We start from the raw sequence: 26,012 nt of genomic DNA on the forward strand, positions 1-26,012 counted from the left end.
TAGCATATATAGTGGCAAATTATGGACGATGTGTTACCTAGGTGCATAAGACTGTTTTGCTCCTTGGAGGGGAAAAAAGCCTTATAAAATCCAAGCAAGACTCAAGGATCTCTGCCTTAGCAGCCTGCCTTACAATAGCCAAGGACAAATAGGGAAGGGTTGTGTTGGAGTAATGGATGTAATAGATGAGCTGCCAACTATTCCTGCTGTGGCAATTTTGAGAGGATGATGGTTCTGCACCACCCTATTTGCAGTTGTGATGAGCTTTAGACGTCTCCCATTATTTATTGCACAAGGCTCAGGAAATAGCAGAGGCCAGCCAAACCAGATGAACTGGGCAAAGGGAGTGTGAGGCACAAAATACCCTATGCTTAAAGAAGGAAAAAAAGATTATAAAGAAGAAAGGGGGGGGGAGAAAATGTTTATTTTTAATTAGTCCTTTTTGATGCAGTGTTCTTTCTAATCTCTTCTTCAGCTTTTGAGAGTAGGACAGCTGAGAAGTTTAAATAAACCAGTGCTGTGCTATAGATTTCATTTTCCCAAAGTGAGCTCTTTTCTCACGATTTCAGCCAGGAAACTGGGAAATTACGTTTGATGCCAATGCTGGTTATCTTTTTTTAATGAAAGAGTAGAAAATGTAAATTGCTTTCATCCCGCTTTTGAAATGTAAAATGGATGGTGAGCTCGTGCTGCCAACCAAAAGTTAGCAAATGTCTGTTGCCTATGAAATGCGGAAGAACTAGTTGGTTAGCCAAGAAAGAAAAAAAATTCAACTGATATATTTTTTGTACCTCTGTACAAAATAAAATAATCCTTTGACAAATTATGATGAAATGCTACAAACTACCTATCTGTGATGGTGCAGGGTTAGAATACAATATTGTAGGCTAATTATACTGACTGCCAGGGATTGGATCCTGACCGGCTGAAGGTTGACTCAGCCTTCTATCCAGGGGTGGGCTGCTGGGGGTTTAGAAGAATCTCTAGCTAAGATTCTGTGCAATTTGGAGAACCCCCAAATCCACTTCTGGCTGACCCTGCCCAACCAATCCCTCCCAGGAGTCCCCACATGGCCCATTTTGGATGTAGGTAAGGGCGCGTGTGGAGGCTTGGGGAAGGTGAAAAATGGGCCTACCAGTAGTTCGGTGATTTCCAACCTCCAGAGCCTGGGGAGTCCATTTTCGCCCTCCCAGAGGTTCGAGGAAAGCCTCTGGAGCCTGGGGAGGGCACAAACGTCCCCCTGCCACCATGGTGCAGGAGGCTGATTAAACCACGCCCACCAAGCAACCGGGCATAGAACTCCTTGCTAAAAATTTTGAAGCCCAACCTGGCTTCTATCCTTCTGATGTTGGTAAAATGAAGACCCAAATTGTTGGGAGCAATATGCTTATTTTGTAAACCGCTTAGAGAGGGCTATAAAGCACTGTGAAGTGGCATATAAGTTTAAGTGCTATTGCGATCTCCTACAAAACCTAAGAACAATGGATAGGAAGTACAATATCATGTTCTTCAAAAGGTATGCTTCATTCCCTATATGGAATATTCAGCTGCTTAGCATAGAAGATTTTGCTTGAGATCTTCTGAACCATCTCTCCAAACAGACTAATTCCATTGCAAGGATGGACTTTACTACCCTGCCCAAAATGTCTTGGATCTTCATGATTTACAAAAACAAAATAATGTATATAAGATATGCAAGTATACACTCATGTGCATGATTTATTTAGCTATAAAATTAGTGTAGCACGGTATTTTAGCATTTGCTTTAAAAATACACACTACAGAAAACTCCACCGAATGATCAAATTTATAACTTAATTACAATATCAAAAAATGTACAAAATAATTCATCTTCTGCTCTCTAGCTATTTTCCCAGCTTTCTTTTCTTTCATTTCAATTTGCAGAAGTAGCAAGCAACAATATTTTGTGGAATGATGTAGGTTGGCTGGGCTTATCAAACTTTTCTGAATACTTGTTCATTAAGTGGGGATGTGAATAAAATGAGAAATGTATTTTTTTTTCAAGCTCAGAACCAAATGATCCTCTTAAAACATCCCATTACAATGTTCAATCAGAACAAAACCGAAATATTTAAATTTTGCTTTGAGCTCAGAATACTCGATATTGTCTATTTTGAAGTCAGAACAATTTGTTATAAGGTTGCAATGGTTTGTTCAAGGTTATATTTTATGATCAGAATATTCGTCATATGACAATTCAAAGTAGCAAAGTTTTTTGTTTTAAGGCTGGACCAATTTTGCATTGTCTTAATCTTGAAAGAGAAGTCTCATCATGCTTCAGTTTTATTTCAAGCTTGGAACACTTAAATGGCTGTCTTCAGCTCAGAACATTTGTGCAGCCCAACTTGTTAACATTAGTTGAAAGATAATTTCATAAACGAATCAATTATGTGATAGGAAATGCATAGACAGAAAGTTGCTCTCTCATAAAAGCCCTTATGGGGAGTTCTAGTTCTTCTCAGAAATCCACAGTGCTAAAACAATGAGAACAAAGGTTTTAAAAACAGTCTGGGATAGATTTTATTATTTTTTTAAAAAGGAAAAAAACGGCATAATGATCTCAACCTTGGAGGTTTAAATGTTCACTTTTATCGATCAAGTTTTGATTTGTATCAATTAAGACATTACATTTAAATAAACACATTCCAACAATAAAACAAGGTCCACTGATTTCAGCCACCGCCAAAGCATCTTTTATACAATTAAAATGCCCAAATTAACAACGTAACTCACTTTCCCAAGTGTTCCGTTCAGAGAGACAATTTCAGTAGCAGCTTTCCCAAGAATTATTATTTTTCCATGTTCCGTATCCAATGACATCATTCAACCAATCCCTTCCAAGAAGGGAATCCAAGTGCTCAAAGTTTTGCAGACAAGCTGACATCAGTCCTCTGCTAGTAGACAAAAGCGCCTTCAATGCCTTTGGTTTTTTTTTTTTTTAAACATCCTTCCCTTTGGAAAATGATTCGGCTGCAGACTATTGCAAGGAAAGAACAGAAACAAACAGTCTAATGCCAACACATGGCACAAGCCAGTTCTATACTGTTTGGGATAACGTCCTTGACTTTCTATCTTCCAGAGATTTATTCCAGAGACGGCACAGTGAAGGCAATCTGATTTTATCCATATTCTTGCTGTAAACATTGAGAAATATGCCAAGGATAACTAATAAACCTGACCACACATACCTAAGAGGGGTGGGTGAAAGAAAAAGAATCACATTAGCAACTGCACATGTAATAAGTCCAGTATGCCAAAATTCATACAGAAAGCAAAATAGCCGCTGTAGAAGTGAAATGAGTTATAGAATAAACAGTTCTCGACTTACCATAATTCATTTAGTAACCGTTCAAAGTTACAATGGCACTGGAAAAAAAGTGACTTATGACCATTTTTCAAAGGTGCATCCCTGGGGTGGCATGATCAAAATTCAGATGCTTGGCAAACTGACTCCTATTTATGATGGCTGCAGTGTCCCCAGGTCACATGATCCCCTTTTGCGGTCTTCTGACAAGCAAAGCCAATGAGGAAGCCAGATTCACTTAACAAACAGGTCACTAACTTAACAACTTCAATGATTCACTTAACAACTGTGGCAGGAAATGTAAACTGGAGCAAAATTCACCTAATGTCTCACTTAACAACAGAAATTTTGGGCTCAATTGTGATGAGTAAGTCGAGGACTACCTGCATTTATTTTATATATTATAAAATAATAGCTTATATGCTTTCATTTATTTTTTTCTTTACTTCTTTATAACAAAAATAATTTCTACTGTTTCAAATAAGATATTTTTTATAATGAAACCAAGGTTTCTCAAACTAACTTTCCCCCCCAAATTATAAGCGAGAGCACATTTGATTCTGATATTTATTTTTAGGGGAATGGGAAAACTTTGCTATCACAATAGCTCAATTGCTAACCTTACGCATGAGTTTCATCAGAAGGAGGGCAGTGTAATGTGGTCTCTGCCCCACCTTGCCGCTCACTGATGTTCATATCACCTATCTGTTCATATGACCCCTTGACAGATATAATTGATGTTGTGGTCTAAAATATCTTGTTAAATCCAGGTTATCAAAGCTGAGATTGTCATAAAAACAGATAACCTTTTAAGACTAGTTGTTCTACATCTCTACGTTCAGAATGCAGACTGATTTTGGAACTTAACCAGATGATAACGTGGGACAGAATTACTTCCTGAATTACTGAGACTGATTACAGAAGCAGGTCTGATGATAATAATGAAGATGTAGTATTAGATACTACATGTTGTTGGCCATAGTTTGAGAATGACCATCAGAAGATCTAACTAAACCTTATCTTTATTGTTCTGTTAAATAATTCTAACATCACCATCATAAAGGTCTCGAGTGTAACAATGTATATTTACCAATGGATGAACTTACAAGTGCATCCGCATGTAAAGAAAAGAGAGACATATGGCATTCACCTCAAGGAAGACAACCCCGAATTGGATGTTGAGTTATCTCAACCACAAGATAAAAACAGACAGGAAAAAAAAGCAGATAAACACAAACCACCTTCCTCATCTGAACTACTATGGCTTATCAATTCTAGCCTAAATCAATCCTGGAGATTCCTTTCACCTTACAAATGCATGACTCAATGTAGATTCCGAAAAAGGAAAAAAAAATCACAAAAATAAATCAGCATTAACTGAATTAATAAATACTGATTTAAATTAAACAGTTAGTGAATCCTTAATCTGCATCTATCAAGTATTCCTTCTCTCTCACAAACACAAAACCCATCCTACATGCATAAAGAAAGATACCCACACACACTCCCTTTCTTTGTTTAAGGAGAAACAGAAATGAAAAAGGAGAAATAAGCTGGAGATGGAAGTGGGAGAAGTTGATTAAAGGGGGAAAAAAGAGAAGTCTTATTTAGGTGTTCTAAAAATGGTTAATGTTCATTAGAGAAGGAGCTCCTTCCAGGCTACTCTTTCATTAAACTAATCTTCTGTGCTTTTCAGCAGAAATGTCTACAGCCATTTGCTCAGTTGCCTGTCTATTTTTCAGTACTTTCTATTTCTGCTCTATTTCTTAGCAAATGCATGAAAACAGGTAAAGGTCTGTGAGTGCACATGTTTAGGATGATCTAGTGCAAATCTCTCATTTACGTTATTTAACTCTATGGTTTTCGCGAATGTGTTTGAATAAAACATATTAAATTTTCACAAAAATGTGATAGAAGAGAAATACTTACTGGAATGTGAATGGCTTTGCAAAAAACAAAAAAGAAAGGACAATTGTCATTGCTTTTCTTCCAGTTGTAACTGGAGGGAAGAAAAACCACAGGAGGACGTTATACATTCATTCCAATCCAACTAAAATACAACTTCTTAAAGAAACACTGTCGAAAATATAAATATGAAGCTTCTTAAATCTTGTATTGCTTGATTTCAATTACCATATGCTCTTCTAAACAGTCTGTCCAACAAACATTCTTACTGAAAATTGCTCTAGTGTTCAAGCTTGATACAGTTAGAAGGCACTAGATCAAGGAATGGGAATATAAAGTAATTAAAAATACTGAAAGACAGTGTCTTGAAAGTAAGTGATTATAACTGGTTATTAAAGTGAAAGCGTTCATCTCAGAATGAAACTTATTTATGGCAACAACCAATTTCATTAATTGGTAGAAGATAGGTGATTAAGGCTAGTATGCTGTAGCATACTAGTTGGTTATTAACATGTAGCAACCTTTTTAGGCAATAGAACAGTCAAATATCACAGGGCATCTACAGTAGAATCCCCCTGTAGGCACAATATCAGCACAATGCTAAGAAAGATTGTCAGTTAATAATAATAATAATATATTTATTTCTTAGCCGCACCCTCTCCCGAAGGACTCGGGGCGGCGTACAATGAAACATATGAAATAAATATGTGGACAAAACAAACATATAACAGAGACATATACTGAGACACACACAAGGAGGAGGTCGGCTGATAAATAAAAACAATTAAAATACAGTATTTAAAAACCCCTAGAAATTAAATATAATTAAAATACCCAATTAAAAACCCGTCAGGAGCGATATGGTTAGATCAAAGTTGAGCCAGGCCAGCTGCTTGGAATAGGAATAGTTATCTGATTCAGTACAAGATTTTGTAGTTGTAGGACCTCTTATCAACCTTTCACCACTTTGTGGTCGTATTCTGCCACAATGCCTTCCTATGAAATACTATAAAACAGAAACAGAAGTTTCTGCCCCCCACCCCAAAGGACTTATGGCAATTTTAAGATTGAAAAATGGAGATACAAGGAGAGAAAAATGATTTGTCCTAGGTCACCCAGCTGCTGGTGCCAAAACAGAAACTGGAATATAGACTATAAGTATGAATGATAAAGTTGTTGATTATTCAATGTTTTAATGGTCTGGAGAGACAATGATTTAATTACATTCATCTACTGGCAAATCTGGTTGATAACTGGGTGGCCTCATCTTGGGTGCCATTTCAGTGGCTGTTCCCACTTAACTTGCCAGTCAAGCTGAGACTTGTAGTTTGTGGCTATTGAGACAATCTATGCTCAACAAAAGAAGCAGTAACACAGTGCTTTGCCTTTGTTGTTACTTAAATCCCAATATGGAAGCAAGTGTAGGATTGAAATTAGCCATTGTGTCTTTCTTTCTTGACCGTGCTCACATCTTTCTCTCCAAGGGCAAGAAATAAGGCCTATCGTATGCATATGCTCTTTCCATCTTACAACTATTGAAAAATGGCAAAACTAGAAAAACATATATTTAATATGTTTGAGCTGAAAGATGAATGACTATGTCTAATGCAATGTTACTCAAAATATCATTCTTAATCATTTATGCATTCTAAGGAAGACTGATAAAAACCACTGACCCACTTTTCCTGGAAAAAACATTAATGGGCCAATCAAATATCAAATGTAATTTCAATATGTTACCAATATGCTGACACTGTAAACCTCTTAGAGAGGGCTGTAAAGCACTGTGAAGCAGTATATAAGTCTAAGTGCTATTGGTATCTCTATTTTTTTTAAAGTTAGATAAAAAGGTATTTCTAAATAGCTAAATGTATATATGTATATGTGTATATGTGTATATGTGTGTATGTATGTATGTGTATATATACATATATATACATATATATACATATATACATATATACATATATACATATATACATACATACATACATACATACATACATACATACATACATACATACATACATACATATATATATATATATATATATATATATATATATATATATATTTGTTTTCGTAGATTTTCACGGGTGTAGGTATGCTGGTTTTGTTGTATTTGGGTCTTTTCCCGTGTAAGGTTGAGATTATCTTTGCAACGTTTCGGCAGGATCTCACCTGCCATCTTCAAGCCCACGCTTGAAGATGGCAGGTGAGATCCTGCCGAAACGTTGCAAAGACAATCTCAACCTTACACGGGAAAAGACCCAAATACAACAAAACCAGCATATATATATATATATATATATATATATATATATATATATATATATATATATATATATATATGTATATATATGTATATATATGTATATATATGTATATATATGTATATATATGTATATATATGTATATATATGTATATATATGTATATATATGTATATATATGTATATATATGTATATATATGTATATATGTATATATGTATATATGTATATATGTATATATGTATATATGTATATATGTATATATGTATATATGTATATATGTATATATGTATATATGTATATGTATATACACACACATACATACACACACTGATTATTCTTTTCTACAGCTCATTATGGAATTTCATCAATCTCTTATATGAATTTGAATTTACATTGATTTTTTCCCCATTAACTTCTATATCAAAATGAAAACATTACATGCTTTTAATCAGCACTCTCACCACTTGAATTTTAAAAAATTCCAGAATAAAGGAATAGGCATCAGAGCAAATGTAGTGCTCTGTATCTGTAGTAGAAGACCTTTTACAACCTACTTTAAACATGTAGAAATTACATAGTTTACATATTTCATCCAAACATGGAGTCTGATTCAATTCTCCTGTAAACGTATAAACTCGGTAATACCTGTTACAGCTAAAAGAGCCCCGAAGATTTTAATCAAAGCCAGGACAAAAGAGATTCCAAAATAGCCAGTCAAGGAGAATAAGAATGCATAGCCGTATGTTTGAACTGGGCGCTGCAAAAACAATAATAACATTATTAGTAAAATGCTAAACAAACCCTGAGGTATTGAAAATGAAATAAATGTCTTTAATATGCTGCCTGAACTAAAGTAAAAGTGCTTAAAGCTTTCAAAGTTTGTATTTAATTTTTGATGAATAATGGATAAAGCAATAATTAAATTATAAACATTTCTTGACATTTCAAAGAATACAAAGCAATTCTGATGAGGGTGATTACATGTAAGAATTTTCAAGCTTTGTTGTATTACTGTACAATGCGAAATGTGTCTACTGAGAAATAATTCCCAGTTCGGTTGAAGGGAATTATCTTTCAGCCTTAATGAATAATACAATTTATTTTTCTTATTTTATATATATAAACAGCACAAATGGAAAAAAATATTAAACAGTTCATCCAATAAGTACTCCAACAACACATAAATGCAAAGTTTACGTTTACCAATAATGAAAATTGTAATAGGATCAACACATTTACCTTTGAACAAAATGTGACTGCAGGAGTAAGGCCAGCAGTGCATGTCAGTCCCAATAAAATATACAGGAAACCTATTGAATAGGAATACAAAACCTGGAATAATTACAAAAACAAATTATTTAAACTTCTGTTGTTTTAAATATGCCACACATTTGCTCTGTGGATCTGCAAATAATCCCTTTAGGTAGTACAATATTTTTTACCCATTTTTCAAACTAGATGAAAGCAAATTCTGGCACAATTAGGCTGGATGTTTCTGAATAATTTAAACTTGCTCACAATTAGCACACAGTATTTTAAGTGATCTGCATTTCACATAACTAAGATATACTTTGGCAGTTAGCAAATGAGATAAATAGATCAGCCCTGGGAACATTATCCAATGGGTGTCATACATTGCCCTAGAGAGCCAGTTTGGATAGGTACAGGCTAGAAATCAGGAGATTGTGAAGGCTATAGCCTTAGGTGTGAAAGCCAGATGACTGACTTGGGGCTACTCACTTTCTCTCAGCCCACAAAATCAGGCTTGGGTGACACGCCTGTCAGTAAATCCCTGTCGCAATGGATCAATATTTAGTTGATCTGAAAAAAGTGGGCCCTGAACTTGTGGGGAAAATGCTAGGAAGAAAAAAAAAGATATGTATTATATTATATATATTGAAATGTTTTGGTACTAGAGAAAATTTTCTGGTTTGGTTCTGAAAAATATTGAACTCTTATTTTCAAAGGACCTTACATTTTATCCCAACATTTTCACTACACAAGAAGACTTGCTATATTCCAAAATGCTAAATGCAAAAAGTAGCATTGAGGCATTTCATCCTTTACTGGTATATTATATTATATTCATTGGCTGCCATTTTTCTCCCAAGACAGCTAATTTGTGAACATGTGTTATCTGAATCGGGCAAGAAGTCTAGGAGCAAAAGTTTGAACTATGGACATTCCATGGATAATACAATTTGGCTTTCAGTACAGTAAACTGGTGAAGAACTGTAATCTGTAATCCTTGCTATACACAGTACATTATGAGAAATAAAAGTTAGATATGTTTAAGACCCATTGATTTCAGTGACACTCATTCTTAAATCTCCATCAAAACCAATGGATCATTAAATCTTTACTATTACCTCACTCAATACTTACTGTTTTCGGTAGTACATTAATAAAATGTGTTTTCTCTCCTGTTCAAACTCTTACAAAATATGCCATTTTCATTTTTAAAAAAAGGAGGTGTATCACTAGAGTCACAATATTAAAGGGCACATTATTTTCAGTCCAGAGACAGAACATCAGAAAACTGATAGGTGCCCCTGACTAAATACATAAAAAGGAAAATCTGACATTACTGAATATCTAATATATATTAAAATATTAAGTTCAAACACTTTATATGCAAGATTAATGTTAATGTGAACTTAGTGGTAAAACATAAATGATTGAGAAACTGAATTAGAATTTTGTACAAAAGTTATTTTTAACTAGCCTGACCATATTTTGAATAGACAGATCTAGTTCCATAATTTGGATTTATAAGGGATCAAAATGTCTAATAAAAGATACTGAAACTGAGCTGTGCTAATGTGACCACTATGCTTCAGTACTATCTACAAATTTAATACTACAATCTGGCTAATTATAAGTGACTGTAGTCAATGATCAAACATCTTGAGACATCTTGAATGTTTAAAACAGGTTCTTCCTTTTTTCTGTTCACCAGATTTAAAAATAAAGAAAACAGATTTAAAAACAGCACTCCAATATATTAATCTATGTCAGCTATAGAGAGCTATTGCTACAGTTAACGTAGTAAAAATGTAAACAACTCTGTAGCGGCGGCCTTCTTTCTAACTGAAGGATAATAAAAAGAGGCTAATGAATGCATAACATACTATCAATATACACAATCCATGTGGAATAGCTGAATGTTTGAAAAGCTGTTTGATCGATTTTTATGAAAAAGATTTTTTAAACTTCTAAGAAAAGATTGTTTTATCATTCTTTTAGATCAGAGCAACAGAATATAAATCATATAGCCAGTAATATCTCGCCTAACATTTTTCACCTGAATTTTTAAGGACATGATTTCAAACAAAAGACCTACAGTTCAACTCTATATTTTTCAATCAATTAAATGACATTACAAAAATATATATATGAGGATTTACCATTTCAGAATTTGAGCCACTGTGCAACTTCATTGCTTTTTCCTGCACGTTTCCTATAACTGCATCTGCACAGAGGGCAAGGGATATAAGGACCACTCCTTTAAAAAATCAGAAAAATAAAAACAGGTATAATGAGAATATATTTAAAGAATAGACATGCATGGCCAACAAAAAATATACATATTTATGAAAATGTCTAGAATATAACAACCTTGTAATAATAAGAAAATCTTAACAGTCCAGTCACAGAGATTAATATTCACTTCTCAGAAATATATAGAATTTATACTCTTTGTCCTCGGTTGCAGGGAGAAGAAAATTAAGCTAATACTTAAAGATTTCAAAGTAGTTGGTTATGAATTAGTTGGAGACCTAGCAAAAACTTCGAGAAAAAATAGGAAATTAAGATTGTCTGTTTAGTGTGAAATAATGATATTTCAGTTTTTTCTTTGTAATAAATTTATAGACATTGCTAAAATTCTGCCTTCACTTTGTCATTCTGCGGTACTGAGTGTAGATTAATGTGGAAAAAAAAATTCCACAACTGTAGAATCAGGCTGCAACGTAACAAAATTAACAAATGTGAAGGGGGTCTGAATACTTTCCAAATGCACTGTAAATGTTTAAATTCAAATACCGAGTTAATGAAACAGGGCGTAATATGATATTTAAAATGTAATATTTAAATTGTGTGTACTTCAGGCTTTCCAATTATGCCTTCAATTTTAAGGTGACACTGTCATGTGATACAAGATGTGGTGTGTGTGTGTGTGTGCGTGCTACCTGGAATATTTCCTGGGTCAATATCAAGATAATTAGACCTCAATAATTCTATTTTGTGTTAACTTTCCATGTCCCTACAGGAATTCAAGCAGAAGAATTCAACCAGTCAATAGTTTTACTTCATCTATATGTTCACTTATGTAAACAATGTGTATTTCCAAGTTTAAAAAAGAATAAAATTCCAAAACATAAAAGTTACCTGTTAAGTTGAAATTTGGTGCAACTGTGCTATCAGCTAGAGTAAACCATATTAAGCCCAAGCTCATACATACTGCAGCGGAAACATCTACAATATTATAACGTTTCCCTGTATTGTTAAAAAAAAAACGGGTGGGGGGAGGAGAAGCAATGTTGATACTGTCTCAGTCAGACTACTTTTAGCTCATTCATATGATGCTACATTATCAATATTCTTTTTATGTGGGCTATTTCCACACTGCACAATATTCTCTCGCTCGCTCGCTCCTTCCCGCTACATACATACAAAAATACATACATACGTACATGCAGTGCAGTAGTTATCAGTGAGGTAGCCATATATTATACTTTTACGTTAAAACGAACAGTGAATTTTGTGGCATTTAAAAACTCATTCATTATCATATACACTTTCAAAATCTTTTGCAGTAATGTGGTCTATTTATATATAATGACAAGAACAGGTGAAACACTTTTTTTTTTTTTTGCAAACTGGTACAACTCTCTTCTGGAAGCTTACTGTTACTTTTACTTCCCACACTGTTTTGTTATTATATACGTTTACCGATACTGATGCGAGAAGGAGCAAAGATGAAGCACTCACTATGCCATTAAAGTAACTCATGAGGCAGTCCTTTTGTGTCAGCATCCTGACACAAAATCACAACAGAGAGCTTATGTGCATTCTCTGGCCATTTGCACGCCATCTAAACCCTTCTATCATAAGCGTGGTTAAATGGTACACTTCATCACGTTGTGAGTTGTTTTAGGTATCTCAAAAAGACAATCAGTCTGAAATTTAAGTAGCAAAGAGGATTTCAGCCTTGAAATCATTTTAACATTTGACTTCAAATTTAATTGTTATCACTTAATCCACCTATAACTGTTCCGTGGTTAATCCAGCTAGCTAACATTACTGCAAATTTCAGAAGCAGAACTGGCTGCTTAAAAACATTCTAAGAATGGAGTTCTTTGAGGAGTTCAAAGGGCAATTTCCACAAAAATACACCAGGTTTCTCTCTATAAGCTATTATAGTGAAGCAAAAAGGGAAACCACCCATTAGACTTGATGGTTTTTATCAATATCATGTTTCCCTGAATGATATTTTCTTTTGACCCCCAAAATAAGTGCTTGGCCTTATTTTCAGGGAGGTCTTGTTATTTTTGAGGTACAGGTGGCGGCGAATGTGTTCACTTCATGGCTGCTGCTGTGTTGCGCTGCTGCGGCAGCAAGGCGCATCGTTGGGCCTGCCACTCTTTTTGCGGCAGCCATTAGCATAACAGAAGCGGCGTGGTGGCTAGAGTTGCAGGAGCGACCATTAGGTAAGGGCATGTGGGGTGCATGGGGCACTCCTCCCTTTCCCTCCCTCCAGCCTCACCTCACCTCGTGTTGTTTGCATGGCAAGCAACAAGAGGAGACGGCAAGGAACGACTCCACATGCATTTAAATATTTTTGGGGAGGGCTTATTTTTGGGGAAGGGCTTATTTTAGCGCATGCACTCAAAAGCATGATTGGGCTTATTATCCAGGGAGGCCTTATTTCCGGGGAAACAGGGTAGGTGATATTATTTTTTTGTGCTTGTGTCCCCTGTGCAAGAGTTCTCAAATGATTCATAAGCATTCTACTTTGTCCTCCTTATAGTTACAATCAGTTAATTAACTACGTATTATCACTGAAGTGGCTCATGATCAACAAGTACACAAAAGGGCTAGGAACTTAGTGATGTGTTCTGAGATTACTGAAGAAGAGAAAGAACATTATTTTCTTGTATTTCACAACATACTTTGGATGTTCATATATGTAGGAGTGATAGGATTTTAAATTAATCCAAAGCACTTAACAAATTATTTGTACTTTATGCATATTCTCTCTACATTTTAGGCAGGCTAAACCAAAAGCAGATAAGATATTCTCATAACAAGGCAGTTTCAAATAGTTTATCAATCATATCTTAAATTTATCTCAACAGCCTAAGATAGCAGAGAATAGTTTGTAATTCTTGTTGGTATCACTGTGCAAGGTATATAAAACGTTCCTTGGAGAATGTAAGTGGATTTGAGGCCTTGTTTCTGATTTTGTTTTATTTAAGCCCTATAGATTTTTTATGGAGGATGGGAGGTGGGAGTGTGGTGGTAGCAGGATAAACCAATACTGGGTCTTTACAAGGTTATTTTTCTGAAATGAATAGCAGTCAATAGCAAAAATAAGCCATACCTTGTATAAAGACTCCTCCTATCATAACTGGGATCAGTTTACAGCACTTGAAGATTACTTGTGTAGGATAATTCAGATATCCTAAGGAGGTATTTGATAAACCCATAGTCCCCACTGTTAGAAAAGCTATTATCATGTAGGTTTTGCCTGGGATCCTGGAAAATATAAATGAAGCTCTAATGTTGGGAACAAATGGCAACACTATAGAGAGGTTTAATTATTTTGGTAAGTAAAAATTATTATTGAAGTTGGCGGCTTTTTCTGCAAAGCATGGTATATATAAATGCCGAAATCTGAATTTTATTAAACGTAAGTCAGAATATGTTTAACTACTCAAGGTAAAGCCTCTGTGTTATTATTACAATTTCAATCATTTTTTCTTTTAGTAACAGAACTTGTATAGCCTTTATGCTTTGTCCCACACTAACATAGTGAAAGAAAAGAATGTGGTCTCAATAGCAGTGATTGTCTCATTTCTACATCAATGAAAAGGATAATTCTTAAACAGCTGTGCTGACAATTTCACCCTTTGATTTCCAATAAAAATGCCCAATATAAAATCTGTCCCATGAATTCCGCAGCTGCTTTGAGTGCATTTCATTGGTAGAAATATGGAATAAAAGTCCAATGGCTGAACAGACATGTTTTCTCTTGCAGTTCTTTCACATTCAGACATAGAATGAAGTCCTTGACTTGTAGCCACAGAATTACAGTCGTAAGTTGTAACAGTCATAAAGTGAGACACACATATGACTGGAAATAATATTCTGGTCTTTTTTGTGGCAGTCATTAAGTGACCATCACTATTGTTAAGCAAACGATGTGGTTGTTAAGTAAAACCATTCAATTGAACGGGCATCTTTTGCTGAAAACTGGCAAAAACCCATTGTGAATTGCAATCACATGACTTCAGTATACTGTGACAGGTTGTAAGGTTTATTACGTGGGAGAGAGGCACCACTTATTTAAGGCCCCACTTCACAAAGAGGGACTCACACTTCACAAAGAGGGACTCACACCCGCCTATCTGAGGCACAGTGACCTCATGAGGTCTGAATGTATTGTTTCTTTTAAAAAAAAATCAGTTTGGTCTTTTTGGAAATGGGTTTAATCTTTTTTTTTTAACTTTTGTGATGTGTGTTTTTAATGTTGTACGCCGCCCTGAGTCCTTTTGGAGAAGGGCGGCATATAAATCCAAATAAACCTAAACCTAAAACTTATGACGGCCGGGGTGTTGAACAATTATAAAACGGTTATTTAGCAAGGATTACCTATATGCTACAATCTAGAAAAGGGATTGCTCTACTATATACTTTATGCACCGAAGCCATACAGGTCATTGGGTTCTAGATTTTAACAAGCATTTCACTGTATGTTAAGCCAATTTAAAAAAAAAAAAATCTTTTGAACGTTTTAAATAACTCTTATTTCATATGTTTTATGTGTAGAAACGCTCTATATGAACTAACAAAATATAGGTTTCCTTTTAATTATAGATTAAATGTGAAAGTTATGCATGCTGCTGATTTTTAAAAAATAATTTTACTTTTGCACTAACTGATATGTGGATCCTAAAAGTACATTTATATATATAAATATTTTCCATTTTAAAATGGAATGGGAGAAAGAGGAAAATGTATATTTAAAAATCACTCACGTTCTGAAAACTCATCAGTTTCAGACAGTTTCATAAGGTGACATGTAGTTTTCTGAAGAATATTGTTTGTCACTATAGTTTCTTTATTTTACAAACTGGAGCTAAATTTTTGTATAAATTATGTCCACTCAGTAAAACTACACATAAGAATCAAGCTTTGAAGAATCTAATTTTAAGACTATAAAAAGAAATATCATACCTTCTCCTCTTGTCTTGAATAAGCTGTAGTTCTATAAGTCCAAAAATGGAATAAAACCCAAATTGTACTAATGTAAGATACCAGCCAAAGGATTTAAAGCCTTCTACTGAAAATATCAGTTCCTGGAGAAACAGAAACATATTGCAAAATATGGTATGTAATCATACTATGTGAGTTGTAATATCAACTCTCAATTTCATTTTGGATAATAATTTTTTATATTGTTTGTTTTATCAATGGCATTGTTATATCAATAGCTACATAGAGCTGATTAACTTTCAAATGAATTTAGGATTAATTAATATACTAAATAGTTGGACATCACCAATATGTGTAACACAAATATATTAGTATAAATAGAAGACATATAACCCCCCCCCAAATGTCCCATTTAGTTATAATATATCAACCAATTACCTTTTGAAACCATATGCCTTCTTACATTATAATGAAGTGGTTTGTTTATTTTATTTATTTATTTATTTATTTATTACTTGAACTTATTAGTCGCCCCCTCTCCCCACAGGGACTCGGGGCGACATACAAAAGTATTATATAGCGTACAGAGGAGGTAAGAATAAATAAATAAGTTACAATACCTAAAAAGTTAAAACCCCAGTGAAATTAACCCTTAAAAACTAAAATTACCAATTAAAAATGCCCTGGGCTGGAGAGGTTGTAGAATTATGCCAGGTCAGCTAGTCGAAACAGGTAGGTTTTCAGCTTCATACGGAAGGAGCGAAGGTCAGTTGTAGTCCTGATGTCTGGGGGGAGGTCATTCCAAAGGGTGGGGCCCACTACAGAGAAGGCCCTACTTCTGGGCGCTGCCCTCTGGCACTCTCTGGAGGACGGCACCCGGAGTAGTCCCTCTCTGTGTGAGTGGACGGGTCGCAGGGATGTATGGGGCAGGACGCGATCCCGCAGGTAACTAGGCCCTGTGCCATGGAGCGCTTTGAAGGTGGTAACCAGCACCTTGAAGCGCACCCGGTAGGCCACAGGAAGCCAGTGCAGCTCGCGCAGGATAGGTGTTATATGGGAGAACCTCGATCTCCCCATAATTACCCGCGCGGCTGCATTCTGGACCAACTGCAGTCTCCGGGTGCACCTCAAGGGGAGCCCCATGTAGAGAGCATTACAGTAGTCCAGGCGAGACGTCACCAGCGCGTGAGTGACTGTACGCAAGGCCTCCCGGTCCAAAAGGGGCCGCAATTGGCGCACCAGGCGAACCTGGTGGAACGCCCCCCTCGCCACGGCTGCCACATGATCTTCCATAGACAGCCGGGCATCAAGGAGGACGCCCAAATTGCGTGCCCCTTCCACCGGGGCTAATTGATCATCTCCGATGGTCAGCGATGGCATATGCTGGTTGAACCGGGAAGCCGGAAGCCACAGCCACTCTGTCTTGGAGGGGTTGAGCCTGAGCCTGTTGTCATCCATCCAGACCCGTACGGCTTCCAGACACCGGGACATCACTTCAACAGCCTCGTTGGGGTGGTTTGGGGTGGAAATGTACAGCTGAGTGTCATCAGCGTACAGATGGTATCCCACCCCAAAACCACGGATGATCTCGCCCAGCGGCTTCATATATATGTTGAACAGGAGAGGCGAGAGGATCGACCCCTGTGGGACCCCACAGATAAGGGGCCTCGCGGTCGACCTCTCCTCTCCTGCCAACACACATTGCGTCCGGCCAGAGAGGTAGGAGCGGAACCATCGTAATACGGTGCCCCCGACCCCTAACCCCTCCAGACGGCGCAATAGGATACCATGGTCGATGGTATCGAAGGCCGCCGAGAGGTCTAATAGGACAAGGATGGAGGAACAACCCCTATCCTTTGCCCTCCAGAGATCATCCACCAACGCGACCAAGGCTGTCTCTGTGCTGTGACCGGGTCGGAAGCCGGACTGGCGCGGGTCTAGATAATCAGCTTCTTCCAGGTGGCGCGGAAACTGCTGAGCCACCACACTCTCAACAACCTTCGTTAAGAAAGGAAGGTTGGAGACAGGACGGTAATTTGCTAGCTCCGTTGGGTCCAGAGAAGGCTTCTTGAGCAGGGGCCTCACCACCGCCTCTTTCAAGGCGGCTGGTAAAAGGCCCTCACCCAGCGAAGCATTCACCAGCCCCAGTAGCCAGCCTCGTGAGCCCTCCCAGGAGGCCAGTACCAACCAGGAGGGACACGGGTCCAATAAACATGTAGTGGCTCGCAGTCGCCCGCGCAACCTGTCCAAATCTTCGGTGACAACAGGGTTAACCTCTCCCAGCATGGTCTCTCAAGACTAGCCTCAGACGTCCCCACTGGAGCACTGAGGTGGGTCCATCCCCTTCGGATCCGATCGATTTTATCCTGCAGGAACTCTCCAAATCTCTGATTTAGGATGATGTGCAAATGAATCAGTGAACGAATCATGGTTTAGAGAAATAAACCCGTATTTCGTCAGTCAATGATTGCATATCATGCTCAATCCCAGTTGCAGTCAGTAGTCACTTGACTTGCTTCCCATACAAGCCCTGAGCCAGCTACAAGCGCAAGGCACAAACAACTCCAAAAGCAAGGAAAACATGTGAATGATTCTTACATGAAAGGTTGATTGTAGCCAAGTTTGTACACTGTGCTATTTTTGTTCAGTACGACATACAAACTCGCTCCTTATGATTTAGCATAGCATAGAAAGCAAGCAAGCCATTGTTGCGTATCCAATAAAAAATAATTAAAGAACCCTGCTTTAGTATTATTCAGAACAGCTGCATTTTATTGTTATTTTATTTTCAAACTTTTGCATAATATTTGCTGCAGCTGCACATTCATTTCTTGTTTTCACTGAGTGGCTCACATCTAGTTCAAATTTCGTCAATGACGTATAAAGTGTTCCAATGTGAACTATTATACACCTTTCATAAAATGCTCAATATGCATTTTGTTGCTGGTTCACCCAAATACAAAGTCATTTCTATTGAAATTTGAATTTCGAATTGATGCTAGTTTTTTTAGGGCAGAAGTTGGAAATTAATCCATAGAATGGAGATTGAAGGCCTTCTCTTGCCTCAATATTGCCGCTGGCAATATGGAATTTAGTCACTGTCACTCTCATCAAGACTGAAGCCTTAAAATTATGTGTTTCTTCTTTGACAAATATGATTCTGAGTAAGAAAAATCAAATGCCTATATACAATATTGGGATACCTGGCTTAGATGCAGTATATGCAGGAAGGATCAGGGGGGCCTAACTGGTAACTAACTGATGCTAATTACTACCGCAAAGGGTTACTTTGTATGAGTAGGCATGGTTCTGCAGCAGCTGAACAGATCAAAGGAATCGTGGGTTATACCACGGAAACCTTGCATTCAGATAACAGGAGATAAAATCCCACTGTACTCTGCACTAGTTAAGACAGCACTTAGAAAACTGCCTCCAGTTCTAGATAAAGACATGGTGAGTCTGGATTTCATTGAAAGGAAAGCCACCAGAACAAGAGTCCAGAAACCAAGCTTTATAAAGAATGGTTAAAGATTTGGGGCATATTATAGTTTACAAAAGTTAAGGCTGAAATAGACATGACATCTCTAAAATGTGCAAGAGTGGGCAGAAAATGAGGGCAGGAAGAGGACTAATGGTTGAAATGAAAAGTGATTTAGACTGAAGTTTAGAAGGAATTCCTGACAGGAATATGTGCTAACCAATGGAACAGTATTCTCAGAATAGTAGTAGACTCTTTGGTGGTGGTTTTCAAATGGGAACTGTAAGTGTGACCAGTCAGGGATCATTTAGTCACTCAGCCGAGTTCTTGAATCATATATTCTTTCATTTGGCTCATTATATGGTATTTCACACTACTTTTATCCACTCATCCTGAAGAAATTTCTGGCAGAAACCACAACTTATATTTGTTGCTTCTCCTATCTGCCCATTATTCAGATACATTTTAATATTTATTTTCAGATTTATACTTTGGTTTGCCCTATTTTGCACTCATACATGGAGAGTCTGTCTTTTCTCTTGTGTGAAAAATTGTATGAATGGAACTAGATAACCTCAAAATACCATTCAAAATGCACATTATGACTGTATACCTTATGAAGTGAACATACATTATGATTATATGTACACTTCAAAGTGACACTTCTGATTCAAGATGACAACTCCCTTGAATTCTTTATTCCATTAAAAATAAATCCCAGCAACTACGTCCTAGCCACAGAGGGAGAAAACTTAAACCTCTTTTTACTTGACATCTAGTTTTGTTTTTGTAAAAAAACAAAAAACTTTTTCACTGCATGTTTATAGGATCCAAAAATGCACAGCCCAGTTTCACTTTAGAACAAATAATGCTTAAAACCACTTTTACTAAATCTAAATGTTTGCTTTATGATAACTATTAGCTATTTTACTTATGTTGCTCTTCTCAACAATTTTCAAGGTGCCAGATGAATTATATAATAAATTACATTTCAGAAAATAATACAACTAATGAAGATTTATATTTGCAAAACATGTATTTTCCAGGTTTATATTTTAAATATTCAAGTATATTATTAAACATGCAGTAATTCTTTCATCACTATAAAAATTTAAATTCTTGCTAATTCCCAAATTTATAATTTAATTACCTTAATGCTCAGTTGAATAAAACTTTCTAATACTAATTTCTACCTGAACTTTTTCAATTGATGCTCAACCTTGCAAAACTTTTAAGAAAGCTCATTAATAAGTGGACATTCCCACTTTTCATCAAATGTGCAAATGTCTGTTTATCTTGATAAGAATATAATTTTTTCTTATTTTAAAAAGCTTACAGCTGCATCAAAATTGCTATAAGCCACAAAAATTGTTTTCTGGCAATTTTTTTTACAGTCACATACAAGGAATGATAGTGCATACCTGCAAATATCCATAAATAAGATAAAACAGGAAGACTCCCAAAACACAAATAAAAAACTGTGTAGGTTTGTTAAATTTGCTGAGATTAATTCCGAGGACAATTATATCATCTACTGATTTGATGTGTGGTGACATAGCTTGGGATTTTGATGGTATGCTGATAGAAACGTATTTCCGAGAGGAATTGAATTTCATATCCATAATTCCTAATCTTCTGCATTCGGTAGTTAAACGTCCTGTTTGATTGCAAGCTGAAACAAATAAGGTTAAATTTAATCATAGCAACAGTTAAGGGAGCACCTTATGTATTCATTATGACATTTAGTTGTAATTTGTTTCACTTAGACTCTCTAAGGTGATTTTAAAAATTTCATTAGTTCTGTAAATATTTTTTGTGTGTAAATTTTATTAAAAATTTATGGAGAAAATAAAAACTAACACAAACTAATACAGGATGAAGGTGAAAAAAGAAATTAAAAAGACAAAAGGAAAATAACAAAAGCACATAAAGAAAATAATTGAATGCATAATCTAATTTACCAAGAGATATTTAAGTATTACTGTATTTTATGCTTCTAGAAAACTGATTTGCAAGTGTTTGATTTCTCTCAAGGCAGAGCAGATAAATAGGATATACTATGCAAGAGAAACAAAACAACAATTATTACTAGAATATCTAACTACATAATAGTAATGTGAAATGCATCTGGTTTAATACAATTAGTCTGTGGGGTCCTTGATACTCTGAGCTTTTTCTTGCAGACATTTCATTACTAAATTGGTTAGCAGCACTAGAAGGGTGTGGGTTATATAGAGAGCAAACCCCTTTCCTAGCACTGATGATGTTACCTAGTTTGGCAATTAAACATCTGCAAAAAAACCCAACCAAACTTGGAAAGCACCAAGGACCCCACAATTCAATCCTGAGCTACAAATATTCTTTTCTCTTTGTATGGATTACTTTGTGCCTTCAATTGCTATGCCAGTAAAAATACCTTTAATCAAACCTGAGTTCAAATCATAGTTACAAACATTGAGATGCAGACTTGCTACTGGACACACAGAAGGATAAGCACGTAACCAGCTTTTTCTTGATGTGGAAGATGGAATGTAAAAATCTTCCCACTAGCTTTATATCTACTCAGTTGCTAGTAAATTCAAAATGCAAACATTCTAAACCACAAATAAAAATAGAATGCACTAAGCCTAACTACAATTTCAAATGTATTAATTCAATTCTCTCTATCCTCTATTTGTGCAGAAAAATACACTTGTATATGAGTACCTACAGTTGAATATTCACTTAACAGATTTTTTTTTAAGTCAGCAAATTGTAATCCTAAACTTAATGTCTTGGGAAAACTTATTACATAACTCAATGAAGTTTACTTCCTAACAAATGCAGCAAGGATTGAACCAAACACCACTGAAAGGTATTTAAGTTGTTTTTCAAAATACTGTTTCAAGCACTTTTTTTGTACTAATAATATATGGATTTCTTGTCTTTAAAAAGCACGGGACAAACAAAAATTGAACAGATGAGTCAGCATCTATAACAAGTCAGGTGATGTAATAAAGTAACAATGACAAGTGTCATGATGTCAAAAAATAATTACATAACTGCATCATGATTTTTGACCCAAGTATATAAGTTGTGATATTACTTGACATTCCCCTCTCCAACCCTTATGAAGTGAGCTTTTTCTGAACAATGTTATGTAAAACAGAATTGTTTCTTTGGGCCATAAAATCAAAAGATAAATGAAAATTCTAGATTAGCCAATTTTACTCATAACTTTTATTTCCCATCTTTTGTCTACAAAAATTTACAGTAACCAAAACTAAAATGCAAACTAAATTGGAAATTTAAATAAAAACAAATGAATATATATTACATTTAAATTTCTTGGAATATTTATATCTTATCAATTTACAGGTTGTTTTTGGAGAGAATATATGTTACTTACCACTGTCCTAAAAGTTTACCAATATAGAAAAAACAAACATTTGATAGATGAGAATGTTTTAAAATTTGTTATGTGTCACATGTTTGCAACAGGTAGGGCGATGATGAGAATCGAACATTTCTTTGAAGATTATGCACTTACAGGAAGAACTGCACTAACATGAAAATACAATTCTGTTACTGTTTATTGTTTCGTTTATTTTATTAACAATATTGCTGTTCTAACTCTAACTTATTTTATGCACTGTCTAGCGCAGGAGTGTCAAACTCAATTTCATTGAGGGCTGCATCAGAGTTGTGTTTCACCTGGGGGGGGCTGAGGAGGGGCATGGCCAGCTCGATGTCACTCGTGTCAGGAGCGTCTGTGGTGGCCTGAGGGCTCTGCCAGCGAAAATGGGCTCCCAAGCTACATTTTCAGCTATGATGGCCTCCCGCAACCTTCTGCCAGCAAAAACGGAGCTCAGGAGAGCCATTTTCGCTGGCACAGGCATCACAGGCCAGTTCTTCGCAGTTTCCAGGGCGGCCCCGCAGGCAGATCTAAGCACCCCACAGGCTGGATCCGGCCCCTGGGCCCTCAGTTTGACACCCATGGTCTAGAGCAGTGGTTCTCAACCTGTGGGTTGGGACTCCTTTGGGGGTCGAACGACCCTTTCACAGGGGTCGCCTAAGACCATTGGAAAACACATATTTTCAATGGTCTTAGGAACTGAGACACCAATTTTATGGTTGGGGGTCACCACAACATGAGGAACTGTATTAAAGGGTCGTGGCATTGGAAAGGTTGAGAACCACTGGTCTAGAGTTTATGGAGTAAGGCTGTTTATAACCTGATAAATTTGAAAAATAAATAAAGAATATGTTAAGCCTATTTTAGGATCTTCCTTACAATCTCTGAATGTTTTTCCTCTCAAAATGGCAAGTTCTGTTCATTTGGAGGTAATTTTGGAGGAGTGGCTCACACCACTTTCCTCTCCAACTAAACTCTAATGGCCGATCTTAATTTTTCCAGTTTACTAGTTACAGGTAGTTCTCGACTTACAACAGTCCATTTCGTTACCGTTGACAGTTACAATGGCACTGAAAAAAAGTGACTGATGACTGTGGCAGCATCCTGATGGTCATGTGGTTTACATTCGGATGCTTGACAATTGGTTCATATTTATGATGGTTGCAGCATCCTGGAGTCTTGTGATCCCCTTTTGCAACCGTCTGACAAGCAAAGTCAATAAGGAAACCAGATTCATTTAACAACCGTGGTACTAGCTTAACAACCACAGTGATTCACTTAACGAACGTCACAAGAAAAATCATAAAATGGGGCAAAACTCATGTAACAAGGTTCTCACTTAACACCATAAACATTGGGCTCAATTCTGGTCCTAAGTCGAGGATGACTTGTATTTTAGGAGTTCAGTTGTAAGAGCTGCCAATAAACAACCCTTAGCACTGTTTGCCCCACCACCCACCTTGCCACAGGTGGTTTAAAGCAGCCCTTAGCCCATAGCAGTCTTCTTCCTCCCCTCACTTTCCAGATGCAGCATTTTTTTTGGGGGGGGGGGACCTCTTTGACCTGCCCCACCTGATAAAAGCAACATCAGTTATGAAAAGCTGGGCAATGGGTTGCATCCTTACTAAGTGTGAAAGCTGCATTTGATATCCCTTCCATCCTCTATCCATTGAGCACTTTCACAACAGGGTAGGCAGGGTCTCCTGCTTGGGCAGGGTGGTGGTGATTTGATATAAATGACCTACAAAGTCCCTTCCAACTCTTCTGTTATTCTGTAATGGGTTGCTGCAATGGGACGCAGGACTTGGAATGCATCAATCCAGACAGAACAAGAGGGTAAATGAAGGAGCTGCCCAAAGAGCTGCTGATTTAGTTCTACGGGGAAATTATTGAGTCTGTCATCTGCATCTATAACCTCCTGGTTTGGTTCTGCAACCCAATAAGACAGATATAGACTTCAGGGGATAATCAGGACTGCAGAAAAAAAACAATTACTACCAACCTGTCTTCCATTGAGGACCTGTACACTGCACAAGTCAAAAAGAGGACTGTAAAAACAGACTCGCATCCTGGACATAAATTGTTTCAACTCCTACCCTCAAAACGACACTATAGAGCACTGCACACCAGCACAACTAGACACAAGACCAGTTTTCCCCCAAACGCCATCACTCTGCTAAACAAATAATTCCCTCACCACTGTCAAACTATCCACTAAGGCTGCATTACTGTTACTATTAGTCTTCTCGTCGTTCCTATTACCCATCTCCTCCCACTTATGACTGCAGGACTGTAACTTTGTTGCTTGTATCCTTACGATTGATATAGATACTGATTTTTCCTGATGGCTTATTTGTACCCTATGGCTATCATTAAGTGTGGTACCTTATGTTTCTTGACAAACGTATCTTGTCTTTTTATGTACACTGAGAGCATATGCACCAAAGACGAATTCCTTGTGTGTCCAATCACACTTGGCCCAATAAAGAATTCAATTCTATTTCTATTCGTATCGTATGAGTGAAAACGCTCAGCTTGAACGAGCAAAGCCGGAAGAAAAGGAGAAGGAAAATGCACCACGGTCAAGGGAAGGATCTGTCACCACGGACCGGGTTAGGACCGAGTGGCAAGAAGACCCCTTGTCGGGCGTCGCCCAGCCTCGCCCTATATATACACTATCCCTCCCTATGATCAAGCAGGGGAAAGGAGGCGTTAGTACCTGAGTCCGGAGAGACGGTTTGGCCACAATCAGGAAAAGGGGAGGAGGAGGAGAAAAGGAGGAGGAAGAAGAGGAGGAGGAGGAGGAGGAGGAGGAGGAAGAGGAGACAGCCGGGCCGAGGTGGAGCTCTCCGGCCGCCGCCACCGCTTCGCTCCCCCCACAAGCGCCCAAAATGGCGGGGAGCGCAGAGCTCATCGAACTACCCACCTCCGACATCTGTGACTCGGCGCTTGCTCGGCTTGGCCTGGAAGCTCGGAGACGGCGCTGCGCCTTTCGCTGGTTCGCTTCTTTCTTCTGGGCGGCCGAAGGGGTCGAACTTGCGATTGCCGCGAACCGCGATCTTGTCTTTCGGGAGGTGGGGAAAGAAACGGTAGCGGCTGCAGCCGCTACTGCGGGCTTCCAGTGATTCTGCCGTTCATTCATAATGCTTGTGCAACTTTTCTTCAGTATCTGTGTTTATTATAGATAATATCTGTGG

At 37.1% G+C, this 26,012-nt stretch overlaps 1 protein-coding gene across 2 annotated transcripts; it reads right to left on the reverse strand.

Moving 5' to 3' along the window:
* Window positions 1-1,701: 1,701 nt before the first annotated feature.
* On the reverse strand, window positions 1,702-25,887 carry SLC35B3 (solute carrier family 35 member B3). 2 transcript variants are annotated; one of them, XM_081952971.1, is made up of 10 exons: window positions 25,742-25,887; window positions 20,843-21,093; window positions 15,965-16,086; window positions 14,109-14,263; window positions 11,894-12,001; window positions 10,912-11,009; window positions 8,744-8,836; window positions 8,150-8,261; window positions 5,255-5,324; window positions 1,702-3,209 (listed from the first exon to the last, which is right to left on the reverse strand). In XM_081952971.1, the coding sequence occupies exons 2-10, from the start codon at window positions 21,041-21,043 to the stop codon at window positions 3,059-3,061; spliced, it is 1,110 nt and encodes a 369-aa protein (XP_081809097.1). In that variant the 5' UTR covers window positions 21,044-21,093; window positions 25,742-25,887; the 3' UTR covers window positions 1,702-3,058. The 2 variants fall into 2 exon arrangements, with proteins under 2 accessions (XP_081809097.1, XP_081809098.1); XM_081952972.1 differs by lacking the exon at window positions 25,742-25,887 and adding an exon at window positions 25,535-25,703.
* Between the last annotated feature and the right edge of the window lie 125 nt (window positions 25,888-26,012).

The sequence above is a fragment of the Natrix helvetica genome (assembly GCF_964273705.1).
Source record: "Natrix helvetica genome assembly, chromosome: 4".
Classification (NCBI taxonomy): Eukaryota; Metazoa; Chordata; class Lepidosauria; order Squamata; family Natricidae; genus Natrix; species Natrix helvetica.